The sequence below is a fragment of the Pistacia vera genome, unplaced genomic scaffold (assembly GCF_008641045.1).
Source record: "Pistacia vera cultivar Batoury unplaced genomic scaffold, PisVer_v2 Contig951, whole genome shotgun sequence".
NCBI lineage: Eukaryota > Viridiplantae > Streptophyta > Magnoliopsida > Sapindales > Anacardiaceae > Pistacia > Pistacia vera.
The window spans coordinates 165268-177170 of record NW_022196836.1 but is presented as its reverse complement, the minus strand read 5'-3'; the positions used below and the strand labels follow the sequence as shown (position 1 = coordinate 177170).

Genomic DNA, 11903 nt, shown 5'->3' with positions numbered 1-11903 from the left:
CTAAACTTTGATAATTCGATACGAAATTTGGGAAAAAAATGTTTTTTATTGTGTCGTATATTTTACTCTTATGATAATTACTTTTTACGAAAATAATCAATTATAAGGGTATAAGTGTTATATTTTAAAACTTATAGATCTCCTTTTCTCTCTCTAAACATTGGGGGCATCCATTGAAAACATCCATCTTGCATTGGTTACCTCTTCCCTTGTGATCGGATAACAAACTGTTTAACCACTAGGGTTAGCTATACCTAGGGGGTTGATCGTGGATGAAGGAAGCTTAACGGTCGTCGGAATCTGGGAAGGTCTTGGCCTCTTGGGTGATGATGGTCGGCTGTTGGAGAAGGAAAATGGTCGTCGAAGGTGGAAGCTGGACAGTCGTCAGAAAATGGATGAAGATGGTGTTAAGATTTTCATAATATTTTGTATATATTTTGTAATCAAGTGAATATTATGTAATCTTTTAGTTATGTCAGGTATACGATCTCAGAATATTCTAGAGATTATGTAATCTCCTAATTATGTCAGACAAAATATTGTGTAATCCACAATTGACANTCAATTGGCTGATATTCTTACCAAGGCTGTCTCCAAACGTATTTTCTCACAAGTGTTAGACAAGTTGGGCATGTGTGACATCTACGCACCAACTTGAGGGGAAGTGTTAAGATTTTCATAATATTTTGTATATATTTTGTAATCAAGTGAATATTATGTAATATTTTAATTATATCAGGAATACAATCTCAGAATATTCTAGAGATTATGTAATCTCCTAATTATGTCAGACAAAATATTGTGTAATCCACAATTGACATAATTAGAAGATTTAGGAGATCGTATACTCCCTATATAAAGGGTGTAACTCCTTAGTGATAAATCAATGAATAGAAAACCCAATTCTTTCAAATAAACAGATGGGTGGACGTTTTAGGCTTTGCACAACCTTCCATCTTCCTTTTATACTATTTGTAAAAAATTTGTTTGGTCCCTATATGAATAAAAAGTGACAAAGTAAACCCCAAATAATATGATAATTTGATCCCTGAAAAATAAAAACAAAACAAAATCAACCTCATTTTATGTTGGTAGGAATAATATTTTCTTTCCCGATAAATAATTAGGTTTATGGTAACACGTTTAAAATGTTATTGTATTTTGATTTGTACATAAAAACATTATAAAAATGTTACTATATTATTAAGGTCTATTGTAACACTTTAAAAATGTTATTGTAGATATATATATTAATAACCTTTTTAGAGAAAGAGTTACCATTGATATAAAATATGTTATAAAAAGTTAAAATGTTACATATAAAATTGTTATCATAACATTTTAATATTAATTGTTACCATAAATAGTCTATAGTAATACTTAAAAAAAAAAATGCTACTGTCCAGTGTTACCGTACATCATTTTTGTATTAGTATATATTTGAGTTTGTATAATTACTTTGATCTATTAGACTTGTAGGGTATTTTGCGGCCTTAAAAATTATGTAGACTCTAATATGGGTCTGGATACTTAATTTAAATTATGTTATATTGCTTTTAGTTTCCTCAAAAAAAACAGGTCCTATTCCCTAGTAGAGCCAAAACCAAATATTAAGTAAGTTAAATTGCTGAGTAACTCATTTCTTGTATATATATATATATTTTCCCTTAAGAAAAGAACTCTTATTTTATTATTGATTTAATTAAGTTAATAGCTTAAAATGGTATTTCAAGTAAATTAATAATTAAATTCAAGATTAAGAGAAATACTTAAACATGCATTTCCTTGTAGATAATTAAAGATCACAAAAAACCCTAAAATATTATACAAACCAATTTATTTTTCAGCACTGCCTCATACAACACTATCACTGCCTGGAATACACACTGGAACACACAATACAATATGATACATATCTTACAGCAGAAGAACTCAGCATTACAACACACAGTAGCAGCATTTTAATTTATTTCCAAACAGTGATATATTATTCTTCTACATCGTCGATCATTTATTCAATCATGCATGCATTAGTTTTTTTTTTCTTTTTCGCATCAGTTGTGCTGCATGCATTCACCATCTTCAATCTTCATGTAGTCCAAGTATTTTTTTCCATCGAGCTTACGGGAGAAGAGACCTTTGACGTAATCTTCCATCCCTATACTCTTGAATAATGCTCGGTTTTCAGGGTTTATCAGGCTAGTTGCAGGTCCAATCTCTGCATCAAACCTTGGGTAGACGAAAAAAGCAACTGATATCCTCTCTTTCTCCGAGTTTATTGATGCCCTGTGCTCGATGCTCCGATAGAGTCCGTTGCTTATTATCTGTATAGATTTATTCACCACATTAAAGAGATTAAAACGTACAAGTTATTTACTCAACATAAATATATAATTAGTTTTGTTTCCTTTTATTAACTACAAATCACATTCTTGTAATCACTCAAGACTTATTATAGGAATGCAGTGCCAGTGGATATATAGTAGGAAACAGTAAGTCTTTCAACGTGCTTAGATATTGCAGAGCCAATGGATGGTAGGAAACAGTAAGTCTTTCAACGTGCTTAAATATTGCACGGACTCTGCAACATATATCACCAAGAGGGAGTCCAGTAAAATTTTGGAGGTAATGGTTAGTTTCCTAAAAGATCAAGACTATAAATATATATATTTTACGTTAGGAGAAAATGAGAGAAAAAGCTTTGGCAAACCTCCAGAATATCTCCCAAGTTTATTACAAATGCTTCAGGAATGATGCTGAGAGGAATCCAAACGCCGTCCTTTTTAATCTGAAGGCCATCAACTCCATTAACTTGATGCAAAATAGTGATGCCAGTGGCATCAGAGTGAGGAATTATACCCATAACCAACTCTGGTTTTGAATATGGAGGATAATAATTCAACCTCACTGATTGCATCCCATCTTCAAACAACTCTTCCATTTCTTTAACCTCCATCTTCAGATTCTTCGCTATCATCCCAAGAATTTTTCTGGACAGATTTTGCAATTCCTGGAAGTAAGACTCTAAAGTATTCCTGCATGCATGCAAGCAAATAAATAAGAAAATTAATATTTGTCAAATAATAATTTTAATAATTTTTTTTTTTTTCCCAGTTTATCAGAAAGACAAATTAATCACCTTAAGGATGAAGGGAGCTCTGGAAAGAGATGTGATTTTCTCCTGTTAACAGGGTTGGTTATCATATAAAACCTGTCACCCCAATCAAGTTTCCCATCAGATCCGGCCAGGGATCCATACCCTTCAAAGTCATCAGGCTTTATTTTGTATTTCATTTTCTCTTCTACAGGAAGCTTATAAAATTCTTGGATCTCAAATTTCAGCTTCTCCAGCAGTGAAGAGCTAACTCCATGGTTCACCAACTACATCATAATAACACAAAGTCACAACAGTCAGGCTGTTTTATATTCTTATTTTTTTAAACTTCTTTTAATTGACATCTTTTGCGTATAACATTCAAACTGTATTATTGGTAGCACTATTGCATAGTTAATTAACAGATATAAACACGAAACTTCTTAACATATCCGAGAACAAAACAAATTAATCATCTATATATATTTGTCTTCATGAAATTAATTTAAGTTATTTCATACACGTCCAAAAAATAATAACTAGATGAACCTTTATCGTTCCATTAACGTTTACTAACCTGAAAGATACCCCATTCTTTGCACGTTGCTTCCAACTTCTCTAGTTCAAACTCTGAGCGTTCCTCGGAAACTAAACGTTCCAAGTCAATAGTGGGGATTGCAGGGAAGTGATCGTTCCCGTTCAAGAGTTTTGGAGGCTCTTGATTGGGACGAAAGTAGTCGTTTGGCACAGTGATATTGGGATCTTTGATGAGTTCCTGAACGCTGAGTAAGGAGAATTCAGAGTTCTCAAGGGGTGTTTGAGCTGATGCCATATTGATCAATATCGCTTCAAGTACAAACTATGGTAAGTACCTTGATATGGCATTAAGGGTATTTATATACACAGAAAAGAAGGAAATTAATTATAATTTTTGTAATTTCATGAATTTGATTAACTAAAAAACTCGTTAACCTACCAGACATTGACGGTCATTCACCGTTTGTAAACAGTAACAACTAAATAATCAGATTCATAAAACTTTTCTGCAGAAGCTGAAGATATAATATTCTATTACCTCTTATGCAAAACATTAAGTAAAACTAACCCTTGGGTGGCCGAATGGTTCGATAAAGACTTTTGGGTGTATTACTCAAGAGGTCATAAATTCAAGTCCCTCCTCGATTGCTAATAGGGGTGGTTATTGGAGCTCTTACCTAACCGGTAATTCTAGGATCTCGAATGATTAGTTGAGGTACGTATAAACTGGCTTAATTTATAATTAGTTAAACACTGATTAACTATTAGAAGCTATGAGACATTGACGGTCATTCACCATTTGTAAACAGTAACAACTAAATAACCAGATTCAAAACCCTCAACTTTCTGCCGAAGATGAAGATATAATATTCTATTACCTCTTATGCAAAACATTAAGTAATTTATTGTTTTTAACAAAATTTCAAGGGTTGCTTAATTAATTCTATATTATAAGATAATCTTCAAGTTCTAGGAGATAACTCTTATTTTTACTTGATATATGAAGTTTATTATAAGTGACTAAATTAATGAATAACTCCTTGACGAGAAGTAACATCACTGAGAAAAATAAGTTCATAATTTTAATGTCTAATAATAAGGAAGATGCATGCAGTAAACGAAACTGGAATATGGAATAATATAAACGTGAAACTAACATTTATGTTAATTAACATGTAAATACATTAACACATGGTGCATGTGTTTTATCACCATATAAACTTAACTATTAACAGGGTGCATGTGGATACTTTAACTTCTAATTGGATCTTAATTTATTTAAGTTTAGCACAAAGATCAAATCATGCTTACATGGGATTTCAGAGGGTTTTGCCTACCACAGGAAAAAACCCTTAGGATACGATCAAAAACAAAAGTCTAACATATGGACATTTGTAGATTAGTATTGATAAAGCTATCTATGGACCTTTGTAGATTAGTATTGATAAAGCTATCTTTGTAAGTCAGTATCAGTAATGTTATCTTTGTCATGCGTAAATCTTGAAATTTTTAACATGTGGATCAAAAGTCATAATATACATTGAATCATTATTTTTTGAATGAATTATTGAAATTGACCGACACTTCTGAATTATTAATTTTCCAATCTCATACAAATTCTTCGGTATATGTAAGTCCACCAATTGTTGACTAGATATGAACTCCAATGATTTTACTCCTCACCAATCAAATCATGATAAAATAAACACATCAACCACCACAAACTTTGTTCCTTGTTGGTTTTTCTGCTTAAAAAAAGATTCACCTTGGCATCTATTTCATCACTGTTGACAATCGTTGTTCAAATTATCAAAGATTCCAATTCCATGATGTTTATGTGGTTTCCATCTTCGTGCATGTTTTGTCACGCTCTGTTATGATTCTGTTGGCTTGTGGAAATAGATGCTAGTGCAAGAGAAAGATAGATATGCTTTCATTGTTTTTTCTTCATCTTACGATGTGGAGGCGGATCTGTGTTCAAGAGGAAGGGATAAATACAATGTCTAGTAGGAAAAATTCCATAAACTTGCTCTTAATATAGTAGAAATTGGAATTTCTCCTAAATTAAATTCCTGATCAGTGATTCATTCTTTTTTTTTCCTGAAATATTGCCTTAATATTTCGAAGAGGAAAGGGTTGATAATATGAATTCTTTAGATTCTTTATAAGTCGATTATTGGAAGAGAAAGAGTTGATATATATGAAAGGTCGATTTGTTTTAATTATTTTTCTTAAAAGAAGAGTGACCAAAGCCGTGAATTCAATTAATGTATTGTTCTTATCATTCACCGAAAAAGCGAAAAGAATAAAAAAATCCAAAATATTTCTGATGTAATCTCTTGAACAGGTCGAAGTTCCGTGAGGGATCTGCCATCTAAAGCTAAAAAGTGTTAAATGAGGATATTTAATGAAGTTGTTACATGTGGTTGACAAATTTTAGTAGTGACAAACCATATTATAATATACAGCCTAAAAACCCACGTTTCTGATTATGATATTCAAGAATAAGTCCAAATTAATTAATTCATATCATGAAGTCGTTGAGTTAATTATATAAAAGGATAATGGAGTTAATGCATGTGCTTCTTCTTAACACGTATATAGTAAAAGTATAAATCAAATACTTAGATTAACATCACGCTAGCACAAAAATTGATAATATATTATGTGAGTTCATCTTATAAACTTCACAAATATTTATAAATAAACAAAAGACTGAGAAATCAAGATGCTTTCAAAGATTGAAGAATTATTTTATACATATACAGTATCTTTTCACCTATATCTTATAAAATACTCTCTGTCTTGTTAACTTAAAAAAAAAAAAAAAAAAAAAAAAAAAAAAAAAAAAAAAAATTCATTTATAGAACTTTCAAATAATATGCTTCTTTCAAAGAAAAATAATCCATTATTTTCAAATAATAATTGTTATCTAAAACGACTATCATAAGTAATACCAAACAAACTAGGAATTTGAAATAAAGTCCTATAACGTGAAATAATGTCCAAAGATTTTGTTTTTGTTTTTATGACTAGGAGTGTTTGGTTATCTTACGCGCACTTCAATTAATCCTTTGGAATTGGAACTATCGATTGGGTAAGAACTTCAGGGCTACCTCTATTAACAACTGAGAGAGACTCGAATTCAAGATCTCTGTAATACACCAAAAAGCTCTATCGAAACTAATTAATCATTCAAAGGTAGTTAAAAGATTGAGATGCACCATGTGCTAAATATATATTTTGGGCATAATATTAAGTTAATATATAGTAGAAGAGCAACATTTAATTAGCTCTCGATAATCGTGGGTCTACTAGTTATGAAAAACTATGTCATTATATTCTCATTTGATAATCTACTAAATTAACAAATTGTTGATCAACCTAACGACACATATTTGAGCATTTTCTTCCATTGATTGTCACTTACTGCTTAATAAATTCATGACACTTAAATATGAAATATGGCTAGATTTGCTGGATTATGGTGGCACAAAGGCGGGGTACATCGTGTGTCCAATTATATTATGGTCCCCGTGTAAATAAAAGAAATGATTCTTAATCTTTCTATTTTCTTACCGAATTATTATATTTATATTAAAGTTGACCGTAACATTTAATATTAACTTAATTAAGGAAAACCTATCCTTGAAGAGAAAGACAATTAATTTTGCAGTGATATTCTATGGCCGCCCGTGCATATTATGCAGCTGTTGCAAGTTTTATAACACTAAATTTATCCTAAAGTATACAGATCACCTTTACTCGGTCAAGTAACAACGATCAACGAATAAAGAGCATATCTTGCCTTTATTACGCTACATTCTATATATGCTTTATTATTCCAACACTTCTTCTGCACTAAGTTTCGACATTAAAGATATGTTTCCGATTGACATCTAGATGTTCAAAACATGCATTAGATTTTATGACATTTCGTAAAGCCAAGTGTAAGGCAGCCATGTGTTATTATACATACAAGAGTTTGTTGACAAGTAAATTAATTATATATAAAACTAATACCCGTCACATTTTTTTTAAGACCGGAGTGTTTGAGTCAGCTTATGCGCATTTCAATTAATCTCTTGAGACTCTGAATTATCGGATGAGTAAGAGCTCTAGTGATTATCCCTATTAGCAACTGAGGGGACTCGAACTCAGAACATGTTGCAGTATACAACTCAAGAGTCCCTATCGAATCACCGACCGCCCAAAGATAGTTACCCGTCGCAATTCCATTTGTTATTGTTTAATTTCTCTAATGCTCTTGGAGGCTGGTATTGGTATTGTAATTTATCTATGATTAAAAGAGTATTAGATGTTCAAACAAGGTAGCTCTTACTTATATGAAATGATATATTAGTTGGTTAATATGTCATATAATCAATAATCCACAATCTCAGCAACTACACGATCTCATCCAAGAAAGCGTGCAGTATTTGTAAACCATTGTCGTTGATGAGAAACACAGGCTTTAATTTGTCATAAATTAGTTGTATATACACATTTAGTTATATCATCTAATATATTATTTCCTTAACATTTAGCATGGCTCTGCTGTGCTGCTAGTCAAGTCTTGAGCAGTAATCAATATTATCTGGATGAGCTGCAGTTAGGGTTTATATATCAATATCATTTTAAATACAGCGGGTTCCGAGGCATATTTTATAATACTGTATATTAATTCTAATTTCCAATGAAACGTGCGTAATTTAGGTTTTTTTTTTTTTTATTTCTTTATTAAGTAAGTTGATAGATCATCAGTCTTGACCTCAGTGCATAATTTAATAAAGTAATCTCTATGATATATTTTATAAGAGGGAATTAAACCACGTTTCGAATTAAGTAATGTTGAGTGACATATTCAATCACTGGAATTGTTCAAAAATCGATTATTGTGTATTGAAATCGTCATCAATGATGAAAGTTAAATTAATGCTTAAACAATCAAAGTATTACAAATGGATGGTTTAGGATTTTCCAATCTATATGATAATCCACTGCCATCAAGATCTTTCATAGAAAATCTATAAGACTAATTTACAGTGATTAAAAAAGGGTTGCTTTGAAGAAACATATATTATGGTGTATCATTGCCTGATATTCATGAAAACAATCAAAGTATTACACATGGATGGCTTTGAGTTTCAGTCTTCCTTTTTCTAATGTTTTACTCATCAACTAATAAGGTTAAGGCCAAATTAATCATATGCATATACTAAATCAGATAAGATAACATAAAATGTGTAGGGTTCTTGTCTTTGGATATCATTGGCTTGTTTTCTTAATTGTTTCCTTGTGGAATTGTATCTTTCTAAGAAAATTAATTTAAAGAAGAATATAAGCATTTTAAGGAATGTGAATTCTATTAAGAATAATAATAATAATAAAAGAGAAAAACCCGTTGCACAAAGTATGTAATGTAAAGAGTTGTTTGTTAAAAACTATGGGTTGAATGTATGAACTTTAGATTGTTTTCACTTTATTGGTTAAGAGCTAGTTTATGGTTGTAATAACTGCTTTCTACTAAGATACTCATAAAATACACATAATAAAATACATGTATAGTAACAAAAGTAGTTGGGTCCAAATTTTTCTTTTATTAAAATATGTACATTCTTTACATAGTACAAAGTCTTATGTACCAAAACCATAAAAAATAGTAGACAGTTAACTATTACTCCTCGCTTGCCGACGTCCATCTGATCGCATCCTCACCTATTTCCTACAAAAACAACGGGGTGAGCACAAACAATGCTCAGTAAGTAAATCCTCTACTCCTCTATCCTTGTAACTCTTTTCTTAATTCTTTCCTTACGTTACTCTCTTCTAATTTTTCTTTCTCTTCTTATTCTTTTTATTCTCGGTTACTCGAGAATACTCTACCCATCAGTCACGGGTTCCCCATCGCACAACCTATTCTCTTCTTTAGCACTTCTCTTTCTTTTATTCTTTTTTTCTATTTACTCTTAAAGTGCTTTATTCTTAGAATTCTATACTCTTTCTCAAGCTATTACACAAATGCAAAATATATGCATGTGGATGGCTCATGCTGATTAAATGCACTCATGAAATGCAAATATGCAATGTTGCAAGAATTTAAGGTTTCCTACTCATACTCATGCTTCTCTTAGGCATTTCATCAAACAATAAGTGTGCATACAAAAACTCTACTTCTCTCTTTAACCATCCAAAATGGGAAGAAACTCCCTTGTATAACCATAATTCCTGTCAAGGAAAAACACTCCTAAAAAGTTTACTCAAAACTCCTCCAACTTCAACCCAACCTCAATCTCTCATCACACATCCAAAAACACATCTCATAATTTAAACATATCCAATAACCATAAATAAGTACACATCTCATTTCAATTTCTTAACAAGCATAAGATATACATACCTAAAGAACTCAAGTGATTTCTTAAACCTTAACTTGAATTGGATTTACTTACCTTGTGATTGAGTGCCTCCACTAGAATCTCTTTTCCCTTGGTAGATAGTCCTTTCTCTAAAACCTTAGGATGCTTTGGCTTAACTCTTTACCAAAAACCACTCAAAAGCCCTCTAAAAGTCCTTAGCTAATTGAGTGGGAGGTTGAGAGAAAATGAAGAATGGGAATGGCGGTGGAAGTAGAGAAATGATGGGTTGTTCTAAGACTAAATCCTTAATATCTCATTTTATAAACATTCTTTCCCATTTTGCCTTTACACTTTCTTAGAAATTTTGTCTTTGTCCTTTACTTCATTGCAATCATACCCCCAACTCTAATACATTCTCCATGAAATTTTCTTACATTTCACTCTCGACTTTAGCTGCTAATTAGGGGTAGAATGGTCACTTTGCCCCTAAGGAAAATTCTCTAGAAACTTCACCAAACATTTCAGCCGGTTCTTCGCCGCGGCGAAAAATTATAGAATCTACGTAATTACAGAACCTACGTCGCCGCGGCGAAGATTATTCTTTGCCCCGGTGAAGTCTGGAACACCAAGATTTCGCCAAGTCTTTACAATTTTGAAGGCAACCACTCAACCAAACCCAAAACACTCATTCAATTGAGGGTCAAACAAACAATATTAACAACATGTAACTCAATTAAGGACAACTCAATGAACATTTAGGCAATACTACATACTTTAACTACGTACCTCAAGTGGGCGTTACAATGGTGTTGTATATGTGTTAACGTTATTAGAGTGGAATATATTCTCTCTCATATGTGGATGTAGATAAGTTATACCGAATCACATTTAATATTACATTTTGGTACGATTATATTCACACATATTATATATATATATTTGATGACCAGGGGTGTCCATACTAGTTTAAGTGCACCCCAACTAATCCTCCAAGACCTTGAAACTGCCAGCTGGGTAAGAGCTCCAGTGACCATTCCTATTAGCAGTCATGGGGACTCGAACTCGGGAGACCATGGACCATGTTAAATCCTCATCTTGCTTTTTTACCATCAAGGGGACTCGTACTTGGGAGACCATGTTAGATCATTCTTTGCTCTTTTACAATTAGGTCACCCAGTGGTGGTTTAAACTCAATATTTTCTGTTGCAAGATCTATCTCTTGACATCTTGAATATCAATATTGGCCTTTAAAATTTAGATTATATCTCATTTCCCATACTAATAAATTACGTTAAAAGAGTAAAGTTTTAAAATTTTTAATAAAAAAGATCTTGATTGAATTTTTTTATTTAATATTTACTGGCATTGATAATAAGATAATTGATAGCAATAAATGTGATCCAAAGATGAAAGAAAGATGTTAATTAACGTAGGCATTAGAGAGGCTTTATCACAGTCTTCTTTCATTTTATAGCAGCTTTGATTTGAGTTTAATTATTGCCATTGTCTATTATCTGCTACTGCCTAGCCTTCTCTATCGCTACTCCGCATTGCAGCTCCATATTGATCGTTACCGCCTCCAGAACACAGCTACCTCCCTCTTGCTCATCTCTCCTCCCAAGAATTATGACAAGAACTCCAATATAATCAGTAATTCAAATGAACAAGCAAAAATAGCAATTGGGAAATGATAAGTAGTATAATGAGATTTATTATATTGATAAAAGAGTAACAACTACAGACTTTCAAACGAAATAGTAATAAGCAGGAAAAGAAAATATAGTTACTAGCATTTCGAGGAGCTAATGGCCTCCTAATAATATTCCCTTCAGAAAACAACTTAACCCCTTTCACAATATTGGTTCCCTTTTTATGCACACTTGATTCCCCACTAATTAATATTCTCTAATTCC

The 11903-nt window shown here is 31.9% G+C and overlaps 1 protein-coding gene across 1 annotated transcript; it reads right to left on the bottom strand.

Annotated features, from left to right (window-relative positions):
- Positions 1-2034: 2034 nt before the first annotated feature.
- On the bottom strand, positions 2035-3948 carry LOC116120950 (protein SRG1-like). The gene is made up of 4 exons (XM_031406926.1): positions 3672-3948; positions 3140-3381; positions 2711-3035; positions 2035-2324 (listed from the first exon to the last, which is right to left on the bottom strand). The coding sequence occupies exons 1-4, from the start codon at positions 3924-3926 to the stop codon at positions 2055-2057; spliced, it is 1092 nt and encodes a 363-aa protein (XP_031262786.1). The 5' UTR covers positions 3927-3948; the 3' UTR covers positions 2035-2054.
- Between the last annotated feature and the right edge of the window lie 7955 nt (positions 3949-11903).

Excerpts from the sequence above, each read along its gene's own strand:
- LOC116120950 (XM_031406926.1), bottom strand. The coding sequence starts at position 3,926 with ATGGCATCAGCTCAAACACCCCTTGAGAACTCTGAATTCTCCTTACTC. Across the intron at positions 3,036-3,139 it reads GAGCTCCCTTCATCCTTAAG|GAATACTTTAGAGTCTTACT; the intron begins GTGATTAATTTG and ends GCATGCATGCAG. Across the intron at positions 2,325-2,710 it reads ACTTGGGAGATATTCTGGAG|ATAATAAGCAACGGACTCTA; the intron begins GTTTGCCAAAGC and ends AAATCTATACAG.